Source organism: Sus scrofa, chromosome 18 (assembly GCF_054392235.1).
Source record: "Sus scrofa isolate SSC_HxYL_T2T_F1_AM1 chromosome 18, Sscrofa_HxYL_maternal_Yorkshire_Landrace_v2.0, whole genome shotgun sequence".
In the NCBI taxonomy this organism is placed as follows: domain Eukaryota; kingdom Metazoa; phylum Chordata; class Mammalia; order Artiodactyla; family Suidae; genus Sus; species Sus scrofa.
In genome coordinates this window covers 23,041,820-23,069,158 of record NC_139400.1, presented here as the reverse complement: position 1 = coordinate 23,069,158, position 27,339 = coordinate 23,041,820, and the positions used below count along the sequence as shown (strand labels likewise).

Below are 27,339 nucleotides of genomic sequence, written 5' to 3'. Positions count from 1 at the left end.
TTGGTGTCCTACATGGGCTTCTCTTCCTCTGCCTGAATTTTATTTTTTTAAATTGAAGTAGAGTCAGCCTGAATTTTAAGTGAACTATTCCTCAGTATTCCATCCTTTGGTCTCTCCTGTTCTCACCACATACTTTTATTTCTGAGCACTCTCGCCTATGCCTGTAGCTTCAATACACAACTGATGATCATCATATTTTTTCATCATCAATCTAGGCATCTCTTCTAAATCCCATACTCATCTGCCTACTGGATATATCCATCCGTTTTCCCTCACAGATACTCATAGTTTAACTTGCCCACTACTGGTCTCTTTCTCCTCCTGCATTCCATGTCTCAGTCAGTAATACTGCCTTCCTCCACTTATCCAGCTAATAGCCCAAGACATATCCTAACCTACATCTCTTTGGTATCCAATATTGAGAAGCTCTATCCATTCCATTCTCAAAGATTCTCTTGAATTTGCCCTTCTTCATCGCAACTGCTGCTCCCTTAGTTCAGACTCCCTTCCAGCCTCCCTTGAGTTACCACACTAGCCTTCTAACTTGTCTCCCTGCCTCAAGTCTTTTCTCCAACCTGTCATCCTCCTGGCTGCCAGTGTGATCTTTCAGAAATGCAGATCTAATTATATTACTTCCACGCATAAAATCTTCAATGGCCTCCTAACAATTCAACTTTTAAAACATCAAGCATCTACCAGATGCAAATTATTCCTGTCTCTGGAAACCTCTCAAAAGTTACGAACAAGGTGTCTAGTTCTGAACCAGTCATTCACACTTTCCTGACGTTCTAGTCATGCTAAACCATACTTGTGGCTTAAAGAGTGTGCCATGTTAGTCCCATTGCCTAGATTACTACTGTTTTGTTTACGTAGCTGACTTGCAATTATTCATCAAGACTCAGATGAATTCGGAATTAGGAATCTTTCCTTATCCAGCCCTAACTATGGCTAGAAGTCCCCCATCAGCAATCCTATAGTAAGCACCTTGCCTCATCTCTATAGTTACTTATTCTGTTGATGCTTTACTTTTCTCTGTCTGTCTCTCTCGTCCCAACTGTTGGACTATTAAAGTCAATGACTATATTTTTCACACCTATTTACCAAACTGAACATAATGCCAGATACCTAATAACCATCCAATGACTATTTGCTGAATGGTCTAGGAATGGCTTCTCAAGAGACTATAGATCCAGCATTGCCAGATATTGTGCTCATACACACCCTCATACACGGTCTTTCAAGTCTAGTTTAATTCAGTGAGTGTTTAGTCATCAGTTTCCTTTCATTTTAGTAGTGGACAATTCTTTTAAAAAAAAAAAGCATTATTGTGGAAATTTCAAGCATAAACAAAAGGAGAGAGAATAGAATAATGAATCACTGGTGCCCGTTATCCACCCTAAAGAGTTATCAGCATCCTGCTATTCTTGTTTCATTTGTATTCCCACCACTTTTTTTGCTAAAAGTATTTTAAGCAAAGTCAGCAAACCATGTTGTTTTGCCCATAAATAATTCAGTGTATATCTCTAACTAGATAAACATTTTTTTTACAAAGCATAATGTATTTCTTGCTTTTATTCTAAACATACTCTACTTTTTTGTATGCTATCTATATATCAATCGAGGCATCATAATTACAACTAACACTGCCACATCCTTGAAAATATCTACCAATCTTCCTTCAGGCTTTACTCGGGATGTTCTTCCCCTTCTCTACCTATATGTATTGAATTTTTTTTTAATTGTGTTAAAATACACATGACATAAAATTTACCATCTTTATTTTTAAGTGTTCAGCAGTGTTAAGCACATTCACACTGAGGTGCACAGTTTCCAGAACTCTTTTCCTCTGGCAAAACTGAAATGCCATACCTATTAAAAACTGCCCATTCCTCCCTCCTCACAGCCCCTGGTAACTATGCTACTTTGACTATTCTAGGTTTCTCAATTAAGTGGAATTGATCTTTGGAAGACAAATACAATATTTGTCTTTTTGTGACTAGCTCATTTCACTCAGCATAATGCCCTTAAGGTTCATCTATGTTGTAACACATGTCACAATTTCCTTCCCTTTTTAAGGCTGAATGATGTTCCATTGTATGTATATACCATATTTTGCTTATTTATTCATCCACAAATGTGCATTTGGATTGCTTCCACCTTTGGACTGTTGTGAATAATGCCGGCATGAACATGGATATACAAATAACTCCTCAAGATTCTCTTTCAATTCTTCTGGGCATGTATCCAGAAGTCGAATCGCAGATCATATGGTAATTCTAGTTTCAGTTTTTGAGGAACCACCAATCTGTTTTCCACATCGACTACACCGTTTTACATTCCAGCAAACAGTGCACCGTGGTCTTAGTCTCTCCACATCTTTGCCTACACGGATAATTTTCTGTTTTTTGACAATAGCTGCCCTAATAGGTGTGGAATGGAATAAACACTTTAAAAATGAACTTTATTTTTTAACAGTTTGCTAAGCATTTTAATGTTATTATACTCTTATTATCACACTTTACAAAATAAACAGTAATTCCTTCATATCATCTAATAAGGAATTTCTAACATGCTTTTCTCATAATTTTACCTATATCTTCATCCTTCTATGTCCTTGAAAGAAACTTTGGAGCCACCACTGATTCCTCTTTTATTCTCTCACCCCGTATCTAATTCATGAGAAAATCCCAAAATATACTCAAGATACTTGTCTCCCCGTGCCTGTACTTCTCACTCTTGTGCCACTGCCACCACGCTGCTCCAAGCTACCATCCTCTCTCCGAGACTGTTTCAGCGGCCTTCCGAAAGACCTCGCTGCTTGTTACCCTTGCCCTGTTCCATCTGCTCTCAACTCAGCAACCAGATGATTCTGTCAGATGGGACACTCCTCAAAGCCTTCCAGTCTCCCTGCTTCACACTTAGTAAAAATCAAAGTCCTTACAACGGCCCTGAGGCCTTACGTGAACTAAGTCCAGTGACCTCTCTGAGCTCCTATGACATCTTTTCCCTCCTTCACTCTGCTTTAGCCACGTGTCCTATCTTGGTGTTCCTTCAACACCCTGCCATGCTCCTAGCTCAGGGCCTTGCCTAGAATGCACTTGCTTCTGATGGCTACTTGACTCGTTTCCTAACTCCTTTGACAGGTCAGCCTCAGGGGGAGGCCTCCGAACACCTTTTCAAAAACAGAAATTAATCCATCCCCTGAGAATTCTCTATTCCCCTCCCCAGGTTTTTTTCCTCACATAAATTTTATTATCTGATATATATTTATAAATATATATAGATGTATCTTGTTTACACACTTATTTTCTGCCCTGTATTTAAAGTATAAGCTTCAAATAAATATGCATTTTTAGACAGACACTTTGGTACCTAATGCTGAATAAGTAATTGCTTAATCAGTTCAGTTTATATAGCTATACATATTTTTATGGTTGCTCCCCAGGTCTTCATCACAACTTAAAAAATAGTATGAAAGAATGTACATCTTTCCAAAGCAAGAAGGCTGGTGTAAATTGGACAGACGATGAAAAAAGAATCTACAGGGATAAAAAAATATCTCAATCTGAAGAAATATTGCAGTATTTGCTCCCAATCATGAAAAGCACTAAAAATGTGCAAACCACTCAGATAAAACAGATTTTCAATCCAAGAACCAACTTTCAAATCCAACATCAGTAAGTCAATACAATTTTGTTATTCTTAGCTACTTAATATATGTACACTCTTTTTTAAGGAAAAAAGGCTTATTTGGGGGGGGGGGTCTTTTCAGGGCTGCACCCACAGCATATGGAGGTTCCCAGGCTAGGGGTCAAATCAGAGTTACAGCTGCCAGCCTACGCCACGGCCACAGCAATGCCAGATCCAAGCCACATCTGCAACATACACTACAGCTCATGGCAATGCTAGATCCTTAACCCACTGAGCAAGGCCAGGGATCGGACCTGCATCCTCATGGATGCTAGTCAAATTTGTTTTTGCTGAGCCACGTCTGGAACTCCATGGCTTATTAATTTATTATCCTAAGAAACAAACACAGGCTCTTAAAAATAGTGGCAGCTACATCACATTTGACAAAGGGACAAAGACCCAAAGCCATAAGAACACATAGGATATGTGAAGGAATAAGTTATTAGGCCTTATTCAACTGTTTATTTGCATGAAAACACTCATTAATTTGGATCTATGAATAAAGTATGTATTAATAAAGTATGATCATAGCCTGATTTGAAGTTTCTCAGGTGTGTTTAAATCTTATAATCCTAGGAGGCAACCAGAATTAGAAATAATTAACCTGGGAGTTCCTGGCGTGGCGCAGTGGTTAACGAATCCGACTAGGAACCATGAGGTTGCGGGTTCAGTCCCTGCCCTTGCTCAGTGGGTTAACGATCCGGCGGTGCCGTGAGCTGTGATGTAGGTTGTAGACGCAGCTCGGATCCCACGTTGCTGTGGCTCTGGCGTAGGCTGGTGGCTACAGCTCCGATTCGACCCCTAGCCTGGGAACCTCCATATGCCGCGGGAGCAGCCCAAGAAATAGCAAAAAGACAGAAAAAAAAAAAAGAAATAATTAATCTCAGCTGCCTCAGCTTATTGATATTCACAGGAAAGCAGGAAGGGTAAGACCAGATTTCTTTTAAAGATATAAAAAATAGTTGAACCCTCACTAAGGCCAAAAGGAAACTCATATAAATAAAAGTAAGACAATAACAAGCTGAAAATAATAAATTAATACTATTATCAACAGATATTCATAAAATACTTGCTATATGCTACACACTATTCTGTTTACACACATACACACACATTTTACATTCTCTACATAAGGAAAGTGAAGTTCAAAGAGGTTAAGCAATCTGCCCAGGGTCACACAGACAGTAAGCAGAAATGGATTCAACCCTGACTAGATATTTGACTGCAGAGTCCTTTATCAGTATGCTTTGACATTTCTTTTCATAATAAAAATTAAAAACACAGAAACAAAATACTTAATATTCAAATATTGCCTATAAATCAGTGACAAGATTATGAGTATTTTAATAGAATAATGGATTAAGGGTATGAACCAGGAATTCACGAAAGAAAAAAACACATGGCCAATGATCATTTAAAAATGCTCAATCTCACTTAAATTCAAAGAGTGGAAATTAAAACAATAATGAAATACTCTTCATATTTGTCTCTTAGTGGAAGAATTGATTCACTGATTGTTGAAATATAAACAGGTACAGTTTCTGGGAGGCAGTCCAACAATACAAATGAAAAATCCGTAATATTTACACTCATTTTGACTAAGAAATTACACTTTTAGAAACTGATCCCGAGGGGAAAAAACCTAGGAAAAGCTATATTTCTGTAGTGATATTTCAGTATTGCCTGAAAGAACCAAAGCAAAAAAAAAATGAATCTAAACACCCAACAACAGAAGACTGCTTAAATAAATTATGGCACATACTAACGTGAAAGATTATGTAGCTACTAAATATTATCAGTGTATATTAATTAACATGAAATTATGTTCACAGTATAAGTGAATAAAAGTTGCAGAACAGTTTGATTTGGTATGGCTGCATTTATAGGTTATGTATATATATTTAATGTGTGCATATTATACACACTCAAACACATATACACCTGGAAACAACTCTGGAAGCAATATTCCCAACAATGATTATCTCTGCATAGTACTGGCAGAATATGCTATGTCTCTTCATGCTTTTTTCCATAAATTTTTATTAATGCATATTTCTTTATTGTATAATCAGCAAAGTCAATAAAAATTATAAAACTAGGCAGTTGGTGGCAATTTCTAGTAGGATGGGGTAGCTATCATGCTAGTGAAGGCAGAGCCTAACAGAAATTGAATCAAATAGGTCAGCTAATATGAAAGACAGTATAGGCCCAGGCGAATAAGAGATCAAGTATGATAATATCAGCATAGTAAAAAATCAGGAAATTAATAACAAAATACAACAGACCTAGGCAGCAAGGCTGAGAAGCTAAGGATCTGGATATAAACAAGGGGTCTGAGAGGTGACAGGACGTTGCTTGGTTTTTAGTCATTATTTTCACAAGAGATCCCCTATATATTTTGAACCTAGACTTGCACTCAGTGTGGACTGGCCTGAGCCTGAAGGTCTATATAAATGGTGGTCTTCATTAATTAAGAACTCTTTGTTTACACGTAACAAAATAATTCAAGCTCACTTAATCAGAAAGCATAAGGTAAGGTAAAGGTGGGGAAGGACTGCAAGAAAATACAAGGCTAGGAGTTCCCGTCGTGGCTCAGTGGAAACGAATCTGGCTAGCATCCATGAGGACACAGGTTTGATCCCTGGCCTTGCTCAGTGGATTAAGGATCCCCATTGCTGTGAGCTGTGGTGTAGGTCTCAGACACAGCTCAGATCTGGCGTTGCTGTGGCTCTGGCATAGGCTGGTGTCTACAGCTCCAATTAGACCCCTGGCCTGGGAACCTCCATATGCCACAAGTGCGGCCCTAAAAAAAGACAGACAAAAAAAGAAAGGTTAATAAGTTGGAATTTATCAAAATAACAGCGTTTGCCTTTATTCCTGTTAAGAGAATAAAAAGACAAGCTATATAATATGGGAGAAAATATTTGCAAAGCACGTAAACAAGAAACATATCTATGTTAACAAAAATCATAACTCAACAGTAGGGGGCCCAATCAAGATGCCAGAATAGAAGGACTTGGAGCTCACCTCCTCCCACAGATATATCAAAAATACATCTACACATGGAAAAATTCTCACAGAATATCTACTGAACACTGGCAGAAGATCTCACCCAACCAAAATTGCAAGAAAGATCACCATGCAACCAGGTAGGATGATAGAAAAAAGGAATTATGACTGGACCTGCACTCCTGGAAGGAAGCCTGTGAAAGGAGAAAGGTTACCATACTCTGGAAGCCCCTTCACCAGCTAGGAGATAGCTGGTTCAGAAAGGGAAACTTAGAAGCTCAGAGAAGAGTGCAGCAACCAGGTTACAGCAGCCAGAACAGAGAGAGATCAGCACAGACAATCTGTTAGTGTGTGCAAGGGCTCGGTGCTAAAACTCAGAGTTTCAGACCTGGGGAGAAGGCTAGGGTTGGCTGAGCAGAGACAGCCTGAAGTCTGGAGTGTGGAGTGTGGTACCCGTCACAACTGTGGATGCATGCAGGGCCATCGAAGAAGTGCCCTTCTTAATGGGCCCACAAAGGGAGGTGTGGGGGCTATGTCATCCACGGATTTAGGCAATAGCCAGTGCCGAGGCCTCTATGACCTAAGCACCTGCAGGATATCTGAGCAGATTAGTGGTGTTCCCGTGGCTGGGGCAGATCAGCATTACCTGAGGCTTTGTGGAGGCAGGGCCAGGGTCTGAGCTGACTGAATAACTCCCACAGCAGGTCCAGGTGCTCAACTACTGCAGTCATGGTACCTGACTTCAGTGGATCTGTGCCTATGGAGCTTACTGGTGGCTTTGTGAGCATAGCACCTGAGGGACACCAGGGCTGACTACCTGCATTCAGTGGTTGAGAAGGGGCCAAATGCAGTGCCAACAAGAGTGTATTTTGTGAGCCTGTACAACAGGTGACAGGTGACACACAGAGAACACTCCCTGGTGAACAGTTCCTTCAAAGGAATAATCAGTGGCCCCTGTCCCAGTGGGAGTGCTCCCATCCTGCCTACCTCACACTGAAGTTCAGAAACAGATTTGAGGTCTTCTACTTTAAAAACTAGGGAGCAGATCCTGGCCCTGACAACAGACCTGGCTGTGACAACCAGAGAGCAAAGAGGAGGTCCTGCTCAATATCCATGGCGGGCTCTGGTCACCACAACACCAGATCACACTCCACATCAGGGGATAACAGCCAGCACACGCTGAGGAAAGATGTGGCAGGCATCCATACTAAAAACAGCCCTCGCACCAAAAACATTAGACTGACACAGGCTACACAAGGACTCTCCCACATAAAAACAGCCCTTCAATGGCGTTCCTTTTGTGGCTGAGCAGGTTAAGAACCTGATAAATATCCATTAGGATACAGGTTCGATCCCTGGCCTAAGTGGGCTAAGGGCATTGCCACAAGCTTCAGCTTGGGTCATAGATGTGGCTCAGATCCAGCATTGCTAGTGGGGCTGTGGCATAGGCCAGCAGCTGCAGTTCCAATTCAACCCCTAGCCTGGGAACTTCCATAAGCTGCAGGTGTGGCCATAAAAAAAGAAAAAAAAAAAAACAAAAAAAAAACCCTTCAAGACCAGTCATTGTTTCTCATAAATTCATGGAGTTAGAGAAATATAAGTAAAACGAAGAAGCAGAGAAATGATTTTTAATTAAAAGACCAACAGAATTCCCCTGAAAGAACAAACAATGAAACAGAACTATCCAATCTACTAGACTCCAAGTTTTAAAAGGAGGTAAGAAAATTACTGAAGGAGGAGTTCCTGCTGTGATGCAGTGGGTTAAGAATCTGACTATAGGGGTGGCTTGGGTCACTGTGGAGGACTGGTTTGATCCCTGACCCAGTGCAGTGGGTTAAAGGATCTGGCATTGCCACGCTATAGTGTAGGTTGCAGCTACAGCTCAGATTCAGTCCCTGGCCCAGTAACTTCTATATGCCATGGGTGCAGCCATTTAAAAAAAAAATTACCAAAAGAATTAAGAAAGGTATTGATATAAATGCAGATTTCTCTTAAAAAGGAACTAAAAGCTATAAAGAGGAGCCAAGTAAAATCAAGAAATTCATTTCACAAGCTGAAATCTGAACTAAACACAGTAATTAGCAAATGAATACATGATCTGGAAGACAGAATAATGGAAATCACCCAATCAGAACAGTAGACAGACAAGTTTTTTTAAAAATCAAAGCAATTATACAAGAACTATGGGTTAATATAAAGTATATCATATAGGGACCCCAAAAGGAAAAGAGAAAAGAGAATGGAAAATATATTTATGATTGAAAACTTCCCAAATCTAAAGAAAGAAACTGATATCCAGGGACAGGAAGCACAGAGGATATCAAATAAGCAAACACACCAAGATATAATTAAAATGTAAAAAAATTAAAGACAGGATTCTAAAGGCAACAAGAGGAGTTCCTCATTGGTACAGTAGGTTAAGGACCTGGTGTTGTCACTACTGTGGCTCGGGTTGCTGCTTGACCTGGGTTCAATCCCTAGCCTGGAAATTTCCACATGCCACAGGTGTGGCCAACAAATAAATAAGTAAAAGAGGCAAGAGAAAAAAAAGAGTTAATTACAAGGGAACCTTGATAAAACTATCAGCTTATCTCTCTACAGAAATTCTGCAGGTCAGGAGGGAATGGCAAGATGTATTCAAAGTCCTTAAAGGCAAAAACCTGCACCCTATGATATGCTACCCAGCAAGATCATCATTTAGAATAGAAGGAAAGGAGTTCCCGTCGTGGCTCAGTGGTTAATGAATCCGACTAGGAACCATGAGGTTGTGGATTGGATCCCTGGCCACGCTCAGTGGGTTAAGGATCCAGCATTTCCATGAGCTGTGGTGTAGGTCACATGTGGCTCAGATCTGGCCTTGCTATGGCTCTGGCATAGGCTGGCAGCTACAGCTCTGATTAGACCCCTAGCCAAGGAGAGAGAAAGAATTTCTCAGAAAAGCAAAAAACTGAAAGAATACAGCAACACTAAACCTATCCTAAAAGAAATATTGAAAGGTTAACTCTAAATAGAAAAGAAGACTCTATAAGAAAGAGAAAAGCACAATTGGAAAGTAAATAACTTAAATTAGCCAGTAGTATACAGATTTTAAAAAATAATAAATTTAAAAATTTTTGAGGACTTCCTCCTGCCATGGTGCAGTGGGTTAAGAATCGGACTGCAGCAGCTCGGGTCCCTGCAGAGGTGCATATTCAATCCCTGGTCCTGCACAGTGGGTTAAAGGATCCAGCGTGGCATAGGTGGCATAGGTCACAGCTGTGGCTCTGATTTAATCCCTGGCCCAGGAACTTCTGTATGCCATGGGTGCAGGTATAAATTTTTTTTTAAAACTTGGAAAGCGCTAATAGCTACAGCAAAAGGATAAACATGAAATTGTAAAAAAAAGGACATCAAAATCATAAAATGGGGGATGGGAAATAAGAAAATGTTTTTTTTTTTTTTAGAATATGTTTGATACTATATGACTACTAGTCTAAAGCAAGTAGATAGAGTAATGGGTTAACATACCTGAAAACCATAATAACCACAAATAAAATATATACTGCAGATTCACAAAAATTAAAAAGAGAACACAAGCATAATATAAAAGAAAATGATCAAATCACAAAAGGAAAAAGAGAAAGAAATACAAAATGAACTGGAAAACAAGGTTTTAAAATGGCAGTAAATACCTATCTATCAATAATTACTTAAATGTCAATGGATTTAATGCTACAATCAAAAGCCAAAGAGTGGCAGATTGGATAATAAAACAAGAGCCTACAATATGCTGCCTACAAGAGACATTTTTTTTTTTTTTTGTCTTTTTTGCTATTTCTTGGGCCGCTCCCACGGCATATGGAGATTCCCAGGCTAGGGGTCCAATCGGAGCTGTAGCCACCAGCCTACACCAGAGCCACAACAACGTGGGATCCGAGCCACGTCTGCAACCTACACCACAGCTCACGGCAACACCAGATCATTAACCCACTGAGCAAGGGCAGGGACCGAACCCGCAACCTCATGGTTGCTAGTCGGATTCGTTAACCACTGCGCCACGACGGGAACTCCCAAGAGACATATTTTTTAAGGCGAGGGCACACAGACTGAAAGTAATGGGATGGAGAAAGGTATTTTATGCAAAAGGAAATGATAAGAGACAGGGTCAGCAATACTCATATTAGACAAAACAGACTTTAAAGCAAAAAGCCACAAAGATAAAGACACTATATAATGACACAAAGATCAATAGAAGAGGATATTACTGTCATTAACACACAGGCACCCAATATAGAAGCACCTAAATACATACAACAAATACTAACAGACAGACGTAAATGGAAAAATTGATGAGAATACAATTATAGTAGGAGGTGTTAATACCCCATTGATGGGCAGATCTTCCAGACAGAAAATCAATACGGTAACAGAGATCCTAAATGATACAATAGAATAGTTATATCTAATTGGTATTTTCAGGATATTACATTTTAAAAAAGCAAAATACCCATTCTTTTCAAGTACACATGGAACATTCTTTAGGATTGACCATATATTAGTCCCCAAAACAGGCCTCAAAAAAATTTTTTTAAGCCTCAACGAATTTTTTTCAAAAAAAAAAGCATGAAGCATGAAGCTAGAACTCAACCACAAGAAAGAGAAATAAGAAAAATACTACCACATGGAGACTAAACAACATGCTACTAAAAACCAATGAATCAATGATGAAATCAAAGAGGAAATTTAAAAATAGGTTGAGAAAAATGATAGTGAAAACACAACCATAAAAAAATCTATGGAGAAGTACCCCTTGTGGCAAAGTGGAAAGAATCCAACTAGTATCCATGAGGATGAGGGTTCAATCCCTGGCCTCTCAGTGTATTAAGGATCTGGTGTAGCTGTGAGCTGTGGTATAGGTAGCAAATGCAGCTTGGATCCCAGCGTTGCCATAGCTGTGGCTGTAGCCAGAAGCTGCAGCTCCAATTTGACCCCTAGCCTGGGAACTTCCATATGTTGCTTGTGTGGCCCTAAGAAGCAAAAAAAAAAAAAAAAAAAAAAGAAAAAAGAAAAAGAAAAAAAATCTATGAGATTCAGTAAAAGCAGTCCTTAAGAGGGAAAATCATAGTGATACAGGTCTTTCTCAGAAAACAAGAAAAATCTCAGACAACCTAACCTGCTACCTAAAAGAATTACAAAAATAACAAACAAAATCTAGAAGTCATCAAAAGGAAGAAAATAATAAAGGTCAGAGAGGAAATAAATAAAATAGAGATTAAAAACAATAGAAAACTTGGAGTTCCCTTCGTGGCTCAGCAGTTAACGAACCGGACTAGGATCCATGAGTATGTGGGTTTGATCCCTGACCTTGCTCAGTGGGTTAAGGATCCTGCGTTGCCATGAGCTGTGGTGTAGGTCACAGATGCAACTCACATCCCGCATTGCTTTGGCTGTGGCGTAGGCCAGCAGCTAAAGCTCTGATTGGACCCCCCAGCCTGGGAACTTCCATATGCTGCAGGTGCAGCCCAAAAAAAAAAAAAAAAAGGGGGGGGGGGGACTCAAAATAAAAAATGAAAAAGGAGAAATAACAACCAATACCACAGAAATACAAAAAATCATAAAAGACTACTATAAATAATCATATGCCAACAAATTGGACAAGCTACAAGAAATAGACAGGTTTTTAGAAATATATATCCCATCAAAACTGAATCAAGAATTAATAGATAATCTGGACAGACTAATCACTAGAAGTGAAATAGAATCTGTAATTAAAAAAACAAAAATAAAAAAACTGCCAAAAGTCCAGGGCCAGATGACTTCACTGAGGAATTTTACCAAACATACAAAAAAGAACATATACAGTAGATCCTTGTCAAACTCTTCCAGACTGAAGAGTAGGAAACACTCCCAAAGTCATTCAATGAAGCTACCATTATTCCAATACCAAAACCAGACAAAGATTCTACCAAAAAAGGAAGTTACAGGCCAGATGCAAAAATTCTTGACAAAATATTAGCAAACCAAATCTAAAAACACATAAAAAAGATCATAAACCACAATCAAGTTGGATTCATCCCAGGGTCACAAAGGTGGTTCAATATATACAAATCAATGTGATACACCATAGCAACAAAAGAAAAGACAAAACCACATGATCAGCCCAATAGATTCAGAAAAAGCATTTGACAAAATTCACATCCATTCATGATAAAAAAAAAAACAACCTCCCACCAAAGTGGGTATAGAGAGAACACATCTCAACATAATAAAAGCTATTTATAATAACCCACAGCAAACATAATACTTAATGGTGAAACACTGAAAACGTTCCCACTAAAATCTGGAACAAGACAAGAATACCCACTCTCACCACTTCTGTTCATAATAGTATTGGAGGTCCTAGCCATGGCAAACAGACAAGACAAAGAACTAAAAAGTATCCAAATTGGAAATGAAGAGGTAAAATTGTCATTATATGAAGATAACATGATACTATACATATATAAAACCCTGAAGACTCCAAACAAAAACTACTAGAACTGATAAATGAATTCAGCGAGGCAGCAGGATATTAATTTAACATACAGAAATCTGTTGTGTTTCTTTACACTAACAATAAAGTATCATAAAGGGAAAGTTTAAAAAAATCCCTTTTAAAATATCATCAAAATAAAATAAAATATTCAGGAATAAATCTGACCAGGAGGTGAACGATCTATACACTGAGAACCATAACACACTGACAAAGGAAACTGAAGATGATTCAAAGAAATGGAAAGATGTCCCTTGCTCTTGGATTGGAAGAGTGAATACTGTTAAAATGGCCCTACTATCCAAAGCAATTTACCAGAATTAATGTAATCTCTCTCAAATGACCCAAGACATTTTTCACAGAACTAGAACAAATAATCCTAAAATTTATATGGAATTATGAGAGACCCAGAATAGCCAAAGCAAACCTGACAAAAAAGAGCAAAGCAGGAGGTGTAACTCCCCCAGACTTTAGACTACACTACAAAGCTACAGTAATCAAGACAGTATAATACTGGTACAAAAACCAACATGTGGATCAATGGAACAGAACAGAGAGCCCAGACATAAACGCACACCTCTAGTCCATTAAGCATGGACAAAGGAGACAAGACTATAAAATGGGAAAAAGTCTCTCCAGCAGGTGATGTTGGGAAAGTTGGACAGCTGCATGTAAATTAATGAAATTAGAACACACCCTCACACCCTACACAAAAATAAACTCAAAATGGCTTAAAGACTTAAATATAAGACACAACACCACAGAATCTAGAAGAGAACATGGGCAAAACATTCTCTGACATAAATCACAGCAATGTTCTCTTAGGTTAGTCTCCCAAGGCAAAAGAAATAAAAGCAAAAATAAACAAATGGGATCTAATCAAACTTAGAAGCTTCTGCACAACAAAGGAAACCATTAAAAAATGAAAAGACAAGCTATGGACTGGGAGAAAATATTTGCAAATGAGGCAACCAACAAGGGATTAAATTCCAAAATATACCAACAACCCATATAGCTCAATATAAAAAAAAAACTAACAACCCAAACAAACAAACAAAAATAGGCAGAAGACCTAAATAGACATTCCTCCAAAGAAGACATATAGATGGCCCATAGGCACATGAAAAGATGCTCATCATTGCTAATTATTAGAGAAATGCAAATCAAAACTACAATGAGGTATCACCTTACACCCATGAGAATGGCCATCATTAAAAAGTGTGCAAATAAGAAATGCTGGAGAGGATGTTGAGAAAAGCAAACCCTCCTACACTGTTGGTGGGAATGTAGATTGGTGGAGCTGCTATGGAAAAGAGTGTGGAGGTTCCTTAAAAAAAGTAAAAGTAGAGTTGCTGTGTGACCTGGCAGTCTCCCTCCTGGGCATATATTAGAGGGAAGCCTGACTTGAAAAGAGGCAGGTACCCCAGTGTTCATAGCAGCAGTATTTACAATAGCCAAGACATGGGGGCGACCTAAATGTCCATCAAGAGATGAATGGATAAAGATGTGGTTTTATTCTCACACACACACACGAATACTACTCAGCCATTAAAAAAATGAAATAATGCCATTTGCAGCAACATGGATAGACCTAGTGATTATCATACTAAGTGCAGTTAAGTCAGGCCAAGATAAATGTCATATATCAATTGATTGTGGAATCTAAAATATGATACAAATGAACTCATTTATAAAACAGAAACGGACTTACAGACACAGAAAATAAACTTATGGTTAACAAAGGGGAAAGAGCATAGGGAAGAGATAAATCAGGAGTGTGGGATTAGCAGATACAAACTACTATATATAAAATAGATTAAAAAACAAGAGCCCACCATATAGCACCGGGAACTATATTCAATATTATGTAATAAACCATAATGGAAAAGAATACGTAAATACACACACACACATGTCTGAACCACTCTGCTGTACACCAGAAATTAACACACTGTAAATTAACTATACTTCAATTTTTAATAATTAAAATTAAAAAACAATAATGAATAAAATCAAAACATATAAGCAGAAAAAAAAATTAACAGTAAGAAAACAAGTAGTTCATTTAGAAAATAGGCAAGAGACATGAATTGATATTTCACCAAACAGAATATACTGATGGCACATAACCACATGAAAAATTGTTCCATGTCATTAGCCATTAGGGAAATGCAAATTAAAAACTTCAGTGAGATAATCAGTACCTATCTATCATAATGGCTACAATAAAAAATAATAGTGATAACACCAAATGCTGAGGAGAATGCATAGATTGCTGATAGTAATGTGAAATGGTACAGACTCTCTGGAAAACAGTTTGGCAGTTTCTTTAAAAATCAAACATAGGGAGTTCTCGTTGTGGCGCAGCAGAAACGAACATGACTAGGAACCATGAGGTTGCAGGTTCGATCCCTGACCTTGCTTAGTGGGTTAAGGATCTGGCGTTGCTGTGAGCTGTGGTGTAGGTCACAGATGTGGCTTGGATCAGGTGTTGCTGTGGCTGTGGTGTAGGCCGACAGCTATAGCTCTGATTGGACCCCTAGCTTGGGAACCTCCATATGCCGCGTGTGCAGCCCTAAAAAAAAATAGACAAAAGAAACAGACACATAAAATCAAACATATAACTATCAAAGGGTCTGCTGGGCATTAGTCCCAGAGAAATGAAGGTTTATGTTCACTTAAAAACCTATACACAAATGTTTGTTAATAGCCATAAACTGGAAACAATCCAAATGTCCTTCAGTGGACGAATCATTAAACAAACTGCTACATCCACGCCATGGACTACTCATCAGCAACAATAAGGAATGAACTACCCTACATAAAACAACTTGGATGAATCCCCAAAGAATTATGCTGGGTGAAAAAAGCCAATCCCCAAAGGTTATACAGAATATGATGCCACTGATATAACATTCCTGAAATAACAAAATTACGTCATTTGGACAACAGACTGATCACCAGGAGTTAAGGAGGGGATGGGCAAGGAGGAAGGTCGGAATGACAGTAGAAGGGAAACATGAAGAAATGGGTCTGTACCTTTTTTGGGGGGGCCACACCCACAGCTTATGGATGTTCCTGGGCCAGGGGTCAAACCTGAGCCACAGCTGCGGCCTACGCCAGAGCTGTGGCAACACCAGATCCTTCACCCACTGTGCCAGGCTGGGGATCAAACTGGGGACCGAGCCATTGGCGTCAGATCCCCACCCACTGCACCACAGCAGAAACTATACTGTGTCTTGACTATATCAATGGCAACATCCTGATTGTGCTACTGGCTATAGTTGTGCAAGTATTACATTTGGGGGAAACTGGGTGAGGGCTATATGGAATCTCTATTATTTGTTCCAACTGTAGGTGAGTCTATAATTATCTCAATATTAAGAGTTTAATTAAAAGTATAGTTCAGATGGAATTCTAAAGAAAAACTGAGAGACTTTAGGTAGCTACAATTAGTAATTATAAAACTTCCCTCTCTTGAGGAAAACTTCCCTGTCTTGGACTTTTATCAGTCTTTTTACTGACTATAGGAGAAAAAAAAACAACCTTAGAGCATGTATACTGAGTTCATTCTAATAGAATAAACAAAGTAGATCTTTAGAGCAAAGTGGAATTTTAGAGAACATTCTATTCTAAATGAAAGAGAATTTATTTCAACTAGATGTGAAAGTAAGGAGCTATTACATTGGAGTCTGGGGCCAGGGAAGTTATACTGAAATATATACATCCTCTAGGCACTCAGAAATACCAGACTGGAGGAGCGCTGAAAAGTCATGACCAGCAGCTAGATCATTCTAATAGCGATGAAGGTAAAAGTCTTAAAGGAGAATGAATTCACCAAAGGGAAAAAATAGGATTTATACTATGACAATGCCTGAGGACTACAAATACTTAGGGTTCACAGTGGACAAAAACTCACCTATTTCATTTCTTTCCTAGACTAAACCCATCTAGTTACATACATGTAAAGAAATACAGCACATCCTGGACACCACCCAGAAATCCTCCCTTGATAAGCCAAAGGGATCTTACAGGAAGCTCTTCGGAATGGCTCCAGGCTGTGTCTCAGAAGTCATCTGAAAGCTTGTCACCTCTCAAAGGGCCCAAGAAGAGGAAAAAACATTCTCAAGTCAAGGCCACCAAGACTAAAGACGTGAAACCTGTCAGCAGAAAATGCAAGACTCTTCCCCCGTGTTCTGAGAAGGACACAGACAAGAGTCTGCAAGCTGAAGAATCCAACCAGCAGGGCTCTATGCAAAATGCCCCCCATCTCGCTAAAAATAAGGGAGAGCAACCAAAAACGAAGGATGAACAACCCACCTTTCGCCTGAAGTTGCGAAGGGACAAGTAATCTAGCTTTAAGCTGCTCTGACAACTGCAGATCAAAGATAACATATGCTGACATAGTAAAAGGCAAAAGAAAGAAACAGAAAAGCCCTCCCTGTCCCTTCATCCTCATCCCACCCCCTACACGTGTAGTTCATGTGCATGTACTAAACTATAAATTTTAGATATCCCATCTGCTTTAGTAAGAATGGCTTTCAAAGAGTTAAAAAGAAATAAGAGAAAATATAGAAAATTAAAGCTCACATAGATACTTCTATTTAACTTTGTCAAGATGGAAAGAAAACTCCTACTTTGATTTATTCATACGCCAAAAGACTAAGCCCCCGAGGAGGGAGTAACAGGTATGATCACCGACAGGGACGTCGCTCTAGGCACTTTCATGAATCAGTCCTATGTGCAGTGTCCTAGAAACCGTCAGTGATACAAAGGACATTCCTGTATTTTCACTACCGCACATGACTGAAATAACTCAGGATAAAACAGTGCATTGTCAAGAGGTAAGTGAAGCACTCCAACAATTAGAGAAAAGATTTCATTTTAAAAGATGTTAACTGCACAGAGTAAAAGTGTGGCACCAAAGGGAACATAAATGCATGGACTATGGTTTAAGCAGTCATTTAATGTCTCAAAATTTAGCAAAAAAATGTAAAAGCATACATCTCCAGCCCTTTTTTAATGTGGAAAACAAATGGGACACCTCACAGTCTGTCACTCATGAGACAGTGAGTACTAGTGAGATTCCTAAAGGACACTGCAGAGGAACAGGTATGCCAGGCAACTAAGATGCACGTGGTAAGTGAGAAAACAGAGTGCGTCAGCCTGGAGCTGCAGGTCAGCCGTGGCATCCATGACAGGAAGAGGCTACCGAGGATCAGGTAGGAGGGTGTGTTCCTGCTATAAGCCACAAGCTTAATTAGGTCACGGGGGCAAAATGGAACCAGGAAGATGAGGTTGGGTGGTCTGCTCTCCACAGTATCTTTGGGAGCCAAAGAGGGTTCAAGGAGAGCCCAGCGGGATGTTAAAGGAGTAACTGTTGTGTCCTGGTTTTAACAGACTTTATTTTTAGAGAAGTTTTAGGTTCACAGCAATATTGATCAGAAGGTACAGCAATTTCCCCTTGTAGCCCCGAGTGCCCACAGCTGCACGGCCTTCCTGTTATCACCATCACCCACCAGAATGAGTCATTTGTTACAACGGATGAACCTGCGTTGATACATCATTATCGTCCAGAGTCCATAGTTTACAGTTGGGTTTGCTCTTGGTGTTATACAATCTGTGGCTTGGACAAATGTATAATAAAATGTATCCACCATAATAGTATCACACAGGAGTAGTTTCACTGACCTAAAAATTCTCTATGCTTTGCCTCTTCATCCCACTCTCCTCCCTAAACCCTGGCAACCACTGATCTTTTTACTGTCTCCACAGTTTTGCCTTTTCCAAAATATCACATAGTAGGAATCATAGAGTATGTAGCCTTTTCAGATTGTCTTCTTGCACTTAGTAATATCCATATAAGTTCTACCATGTCTTTTCATAGCTTGATAGCTCATTTCTTTTTATGGTGAATAATATTCCATTGTCGGTAAAATTTATAAACATCTAGCAATGGTAACTAGGAAAAAAAGAAAATTGACTAACAGCAGAAATAAAAGAGGGGCCACCAATACTTATCCCATAGAAATTTAAAGAATACAGAGTTATCTTGTGGTGCAGAAGGTTAAGGATCCCGTGTTGTCACTGCAGCAGCTTGGGTTGCTGCTGTGGCACAGGTTTGATCCATGGCTCAGGAACTTCCACATGCCATGGGTGCGACCAAAAAAGAAGAAATTAAAAGGATAATAAAGGAATATTATGAACAACTCTGGACCCACAAATTTCATAACCTAGATGAAATGGACCAATACCTTGAAAGTCACAATCTGCCAAAATTCACACAAAAAGAAATAGATAATTTAAATAGGCCTATATCAATTAAGGGAGTTTAATCAATAAATAATAACCTGCCTAGAGAGAAATCACCAACCCAGATGAGTTCACTGACGAATTCTATCAACACTTTAAGTAAGAAATTATATCAATTCTCTACAATCTCTTCCAGAAGATACAAGTAGAGAGACAACTTCCTAATATATCCTATGGGGCCAGCATTACCCTAACACTAAAACCAGACAAATATATTACAAGAAAGAAAAATTACAGACCACTATCTCTTGTGACACAGATGAAAAAATCCTCAACAAAACATTAGAAAATAGAATCCAACAATGTATACAAAAGATTATATACCACAGTCAAATAGGTTTTATTCTAGGTAGGTAAGCAAGGTTTAACATTCAGATATCAATATAATCCATCACATCAACAGAATAAGGAAGAAAAATTATAACATCAATAGATACAAAAAAAGAATTTGGCAATATCTCACACCCATCCATGATTAAAAATTCTTGGCAAAATAAGAATGGAGGGCACTTCCTCAATTTGACAGACTGTCTACCAAAAAAATATACAGCCCACATCATACTTAATGATGAAACTCAATAGTTCCCTGTTAAGATCAGAAACAAGGCAAAGATAATTGCTTTCCCGTTCCTATTCAACACCATACTGGAACACCTATGTAATTCAATAAGACAAGGAACTAAGAGAAAGAAATAAAACTGTATTTCTTCATAGAATATATGATTATCTATCTTTACAGAGAACTCCAAAGAATCACCACCCAAAATCAAACCTGCTAGAAGTAATAAGCAATTATAGCAAAGTTGAAAAATACAAAGTTAACATACAAAAGTAGATCACTGTCTTATATACTAGCAATGAATACTGGAATTTGAAATTAAAAACACGATACCATTTACATTTGCACCAAAAATTTAAATACTTAGGTATAAATCTAATATGTTCAAGTTCTATATGAGGAATACTACAAAACTTGAAAGAAATCAAAGATATAAATAAATGGAGAGATATTCCATGTTCATGGATAGAAAGACTTATTGTGGTTGAGATATCAGTTCTTCCCAACTTGATCTAGATGCAATGAAATCCCAACCAAAATTTTAGTAAATTATCGACAAACTAAATTCTAAAGTTTATATAGAATGATTACAGATTCAGAATATCCAACACAATATTGAAAGAGAAGAAGTCAGAGGACTAATGTTACCCAACTACAAGACTTAAAAGACTTTCTATAAAGACACATTAATCAAGAGTGTGGTATTGACAACCTTGAATTCCATGTCCAGCAAAAAAAAAAAAAAAAATCCTTTAAAATTGGAGGCCACTGACAGGAGGGCTCAGTATGTGCTGTGATCCCACCCTTTCTTCAGACATGACCCAGATACTGTATTGTCTTTGGTTCCTCACACATGACAGCAGTGATGCCTGGTAGAGCATGGGTTCCAAAGTTGGCAGTGATGCTACTGACTGAAGCAGAAGGGCTTTATAAGATGAAATGAAGACATAAACTAACTCTGGGGCATTCATCCTGACATCACTGAATTGTTCTTTTATAATTAGGCTTTAAGATAAGGATGACCTGGCCACCACCACCAAAAAAGTTACATTTCATTTTTATCCCAAAAAGGTGAGCACCCTTTCTGCATATAAGAGAGATCTACCTAAGTCGTTTTTGCCCCATGCAAATATCTCTTCCTATACCATGGCTGAATTTATTTTCAGAAATATGTTATAACTCTTAGTTGGCAATTTCACTTCCAAATTAATAAATTGTAAACAAAGAAACAGTTATCACGTAACTGGCCAAGCATTTAGCCATCTTCACCCCTCACCCTCAAGGCTGATAACAGCCTCTGTTCCCCACATTCCTAGGTGAACCACTGACCCAACCCTGGCACCCTCTAGGATTCCCAGACCAGGCTGACTGTTCTAGCCTTTCTTCTTTGGGCACAGGCTGTGTGGAGAGAACGGCTCATGGCAGAGTCCTAGGTGATGGACAAAAGAGGCTCTGGGCCTGAGTCTGTCAGCTTGATACTAAGAATGAGATTCTGTTTAAAGAAATAAAAGATAGATTAAGATGGCGGAATAGAAGGACGGGAGCTCAACTTCTCTCCTAAAAACAACAAAATTCACAACTAAAGACTGAGCACACTTCACCAAAATGGACCGGAAACCTTAAAAAAGATACCCTACTCCAGAAGAAAAAGAGGAGGACACATCAAGAGGTAGGAGGGGCGATTTTGCGATATAAACAACCCCATACCTCCTGGGTGGGAAGCTCCACAGACTGGAAACTAACTGGGTCACAGAGACTCACCTACAGGAGTGAGAGTTCTGAGCCACACATCAAACTCTCTCGTGTGGGGATCTGACATGGGGAGAAAGAGCCCCGGAGCTTCTGGCATTGAACGCCAGTGGGGCTTGTGCGCAAGAGCTCCATGGGACTGGGGGAAACGGGGACCCAATTCTTAAAAGAAGCACACAGACTTTCGCGTGCACTGAGTCCCAGGGCAAAGCAAAGTCTCCAAGGGAATCTGGGTCAAACCTGGCTGCAGTTCTTGGAGGACATCCTGGGAAAACAGGGGTGAACGTGGCTTGTTGTGAGGGAAGGACATTGAAAGCAAAGCTCTCGGGAATATTCAGAAGCAGTGCCTTTCTCTGGAGGTGGTCATTTAGGGAAAATCTGGCCCCACCCGTCAGCCAGCCACTGAGAAGTCCCAGGGCAAACAACAACCCAGGTGGGATCACAGCCCCGCCCCTAGTAAACAGCTACCTAAAGACCCCTCAGGCACAGAGCTGCCTCTAATCCCATCCAGAGACTAAGCCCCACCCACCTGAGGGATTAGAATCTGCTCCACCCACCAGTGGGCAGGCATCAGCCCCTCCCATCAGGAAGCCTACAGCAAGCCCCCATACTGACGTCACCCACAGGGGGGCAGACATCAGAAGTAAGAGAGGTTACAGCTCTATTACCTCTAAGAAGGTCGCCACACCAAAAACCTATAAAAATGAAAAGACAGAGAACTATAACCCAGATGAGGGAGAAAGAAAAAACCCCAGAAAAACAGCTAAGTGAGGAGGAGATTCTCAGCCTCCAGGAAAAAGACTTTAGACTGTTGATGGTGAAGATGATACAAGACATTGGAAATAAACTGGAGGCAAAGATGGATAACTTACAGGAAACACTGACCAAAGAGATACAAGATATAAAACTGAAACAAGAAGAGATGCAAAATACAATAACTGAAATAAAAAATTCACTAGAAGCAGCCAACAGCAGAATACAGGGGGCAGAAGAACGAATAAGCGAGGTGGAGGACAGATTAGTGGAAATTACAGATGCAGAACAGAAAAGAGAAAAAAGATCGAAAAGAAATGAAGAGAGTCTCAGAGAACTCTGGGACAACGTGAAACGCACCAACATCCATATTATAGGGGTGCCAGAAGGAGAAGAGAGAGAGAAGGAGACAGAAAAAAGATTCCAAGAGATAAGAGCTGAAAACTTCCCTAACATGGGGAAGGAATCACTCACTCAAATGCAGGCAGCACAACGAGTACCATACAAAATAAACCCAAGGAGGAACACCCTGAGACACATACTAATCAAACTGACCAAAATTAAAGACAATGAGAAAATCTTGGAAGCAGCTAGGGAAAAGAAACAAATAACATACACGGGAACCCTGATAAGGTTATCGGCAGAGTTTTCAACAGAAACTCTGCAGGCCAGAAGGGAGTGGCGTGATATACTCAATGTGATGAAAGGAAAAAACCTCCAACCAAGATTACTCTACCCAGCAAGGCTCTCATTCAGATGTGAAGGAGAAATCAAAACCTTCACAGATAAGCAAAAGCTGAAAGAATTCAACAACACTAAACCAGCCTTACAACAAATACTAAAGGAACTTCTATAGGCAGAAAAGAGCAAGAGAAGAAGGAAAGGAAAAAGAGCAGCAAAAACAAATCCAAAGTAATCAATAAAATGGCAGTAAGAACATACATATCAATAATTACCTTAAATGTGAATGGACTAAACACCCCAACGAAAAGACACAGACTGGCTGAATGGATACGAAAACAAGACCCATATAAATGCTGTCTTCAAGAGACCCACTTCACTTCTAGGGACACATACAAATTGAAAGTGAGAGGGTGGAAGAAAATATTTCATGCAAACAGGGATCAAAAGAAAGCTGGAGTAGCAATACTCATATCAGACAAAATAGACTTTATATTCTCAGGGACAAAGAAGGACATTACATAATGATTAAAGGATCAATCCAAGATGTTACAAAAATTTTAAATATCTACGCACCCAACACAGGTTCACCACAATATATAAGGGAACTGCTAACAACCTTAAAAGGAGAAATCAACAATAACACAATCATAGTGGGGGACTTTAACACCCCACTTACAGCAATGGACAGATCAACCAGACAGAAAATCAATAAGGAAACACAGGCCCTGAATGATACATTAAACCACATGGACTTAATAGATATTTATAGGACATTTCATCCAAAAGAAACAGAATACACATTCTTGGGAGTTCCCGTCGTGGTGCAGTGGTTAACAAATCCGACTAGGAACCATGAGGTTCGGGTTCGGTCCCTGCCCTTGCTCAGTGGGTTAACGATCCAGTGTTGCCGTGAGCTGTGGTGTAGGTTGCAGACGCAGCTCGGATCCCGAGTTGCTGTGGCTCTGGTGTAGGCTGGCAGCTGCAGCTCTGATTCGACCCCTAGCCTGGGAATCTCCATATGCCGCAGGAGCGGCCCAAGAAATAGCAATAACAACAACAACAAAAGACAAAAAGACAAAAGACAGAATACACATTCTTCTCACATGCACATGGAACATTCTCTAAGACTGACCATATCCTGGGCTACAAATCCAACCTCAGTAACTTTAAGAAAATTGAAATCACATCAAGCATCTTTTCCGACCACAATGCTATACGACTGGAAATCAACAACAAGAAAAAACTGCAAAAAACACAAACACATGGAGACTCAACAACGTGCTACTAAACAACCAATGGATCACTGAAGAAATCAAATAGGAAATTAAAAAATACCTGGCAGCAAATGACAACAAAGATATGACACTCCAAAACCTATGGGATGCAGCAAAAGCTGTTCTAAGAGGAAAGTTTATAACAATACAAGCCCACCTCAGGAAACAAGAAAAAGCCCAAATAAACAACCTACCTTTACATCTAAAGCAGCTCAAGAGGGAAGAACAGACAAGACCTAAAGTGAGTAGAAGGAAAGAAATCATAAAGATCAGAGCTGAAATCAATGAAATAGAAACAAAGAAAACCATAGAAAAGGTCAAAGAAACGAAAAGCTGGTTCTTTGAAAAGATCAACAAAATTGATAAACCCCTAGCCAGACTTATCAAGAAAAAAAGAGAGAGGACTCAAATCAATAAAATTAGAAATGAAAAGGAGAAGTAACAATGGATACCACAGAAATACAAAGGATCATAAGAGACTACTATATGCAACTATAAGCCAATAAAATGGAAAACCTAGAAGAAATGAACAAATTCTTAGAAAAGTACAATCTTCCTGGACTAAACCAAGATGAAATAGAAAAGATGAATGGACCCATCACAAGAACTGAAATTGAAACTGTGATTAAAAAACTTCCAGGAGGAGTTCCCGTCGTGGCGCAGTGGTTAACGAATCCGACTAGGAACCATGAGGTTGCGGGTTCGGTCCCTGCCCTTGCTCAGTGGGTTAACGATCCGGCGTTGCCGTGAGCTGTGGTGTGGGTTGCAGACGCGGCTCGGATCCCGCGTTGCTGTGGCTCTGGCGTAGGCCGGTGGCTACAGCTCCGATTTAACCCCTAGCCTGGGAACCTCCATATGCCGCGGGAGCGGCCCAAGAAATAGCAACAATAACAACAACAACAACAACAAAAAAGACAAAAGACAAAAAATAAATAAATAAATAAATAAAAAACTTCCAGGAGTTCCCGTCGTGGCGCAGTGGTTAACGAATCCGACTAGGAACCATGAGGTTGCGGGTTCGGTCCCTGCCCTTGCTCAGTGGGTTAACGATCTGGTGCTGCCATGAGCTGTGCTGTAGGTTGCAGACGCGGCTCGGATCCCGCGTTGAGGTGGCTCTGGCGTAGGCCAGGGGCTACAGCTCCGATTCGACCCCTAGCCTGGGAACCTCCATATGCCATGGGAGCAGCCCAAAGAAATAGCAAAAAGACCATAAAAAAAAAAAAAAACTTCCAACAAACAAAAGTCCAGGACCAGATGGCTTCACAGGTGAATTCCATCAAACATTTAGAGAAGAGCTAACACCTCTCCTTCTGAAACTATTTCAAAAAATTGCAGAGGAAGGGATACTCCCAAACTCATTCTATGAGGCCACCATCACCCTGATACCAAAACCAGACAAAGATACCACCAAAAAAGAAAACTATAGGCCAAGTTCACTGATGAACATCGATGCAAAAATTCTCAACAAAATACCAGCAAACCGCATCCAACAATACATTAAAAGGACTGTACATCACGATCAAGTGGGATTCATCCCAGGGATGCAAGGGTTCTTCAATATCCGCAAATCCATCAGTGTGATACACCACATTAACAAACTGAAGAATAAAAACCATATGATCCTCTCAACAGACACGGAAAAAGCCTTTGACGAAATCCAACACCCATTTCTGATAAAAACCCTTCAGAAAGTGGGCATAATGGGAACCTACCTCAACATGATAAAGGCCATGTACGACAAACCCACAGCGAACATCATTCTCAATGGTGAAAAGCTGAAAGAATTCCTGCTGAGATCAGGAACAAGACAAGGATGTCCGCTCTCGCCACTACTCTTCAACATAGTTCTGGAAGTCCTAGCCACAGCAATCAGAGAAGTAAAAGAAAGAAAAGGAATCCAAATTGGAAAGGAAGAAGTAAAACTATCCCTAGTTGCAGATGACATGATACTATACCTAGAGAATCCTAAAGACTACCAAAAAACTGTTAGAGCTCATCCACGAATTTGGCAAAGTCGCAGGATACAAAATCCATACACAGAAATCAATAGCATTTCTATATAAAAGAGCAGAAAAGGAAATTAGGGAAGCAATCCTGTTTACCACTGCATCCAAAAGAATAAAATACCTAGGAGTGAACCTACCTAAAGAAACAAAAGACCTGTACTCTGAAAACTACAAGCCACTGATGAAAGAAATCAAAGATGACACAAATAGATGGAAAGAAATACCATGCTCGTGGATTGGAAGAGTTAATATTATCAAAATGACTATACTACCCAAGGCAATCTACAGATTCAATGCAATTCCTATCAAATTACCAAGGACATTTTTCACAGAACTCGAACAAAATACTTAAAATTTTGTTTGGAAGCACAAAAGACCCAGAATAGCCAAAGACATCCTGAAAAAGAAAAATGGAGCTGGAGGAATCAGGCTCCAGGACTTCAGACTATACTACAAAGCAACAGTCATCAAAACCACATGGTACTGGCACAAAGACAGAAATAGAGATCAGTGGAACAGGATAGAAAGCCCAGATTAAACCCACACACCTAGAGCCAACTCATCTATGACAAAGGAGGCAAGGATATACAATGGAGAAAGGACAGCTTGTTCAATAAGTGGTGCTGGGAAAACTGGACAGCTACATGGAAAAGAATGAAATTAGAACACTCCCTAACACCATACACAAAAATAAACTCCAAATGGATTAAAGACCTAGATATAAGACCAGACACTATCAAACTCCTAGAGGAAAACATAGGCCAAACACTTTCTGATGTAAACGACAGCAAC

General features: G+C 39.5%; 2 protein-coding genes across 6 annotated transcripts in view; one reads left to right on the top strand and one right to left on the bottom strand.

Annotated features, from left to right (window-relative positions):
* AGBL3 (AGBL carboxypeptidase 3) overlaps positions 1-18,880 on the top strand; it is a 99,377-nt gene extending 80,497 nt beyond the window's left edge. Inside the window, exons 18-19 of the mRNA XM_085005399.1 lie at positions 3,446-3,677; positions 17,150-18,880. Coding sequence (XP_084861525.1) covers positions 3,446-3,677; positions 17,150-17,561 — 644 coding nt within the window. The 3' untranslated portion in view covers positions 17,562-18,880. The remainder of the gene's footprint in view (positions 1-3,445; positions 3,678-17,149) is intronic.
* The window catches only part of CYREN (cell cycle regulator of NHEJ), a 139,007-nt gene that overhangs the window by 81,049 nt on the left and 30,619 nt on the right, over positions 1-27,339 (bottom strand). The window lies entirely within an intron of this gene.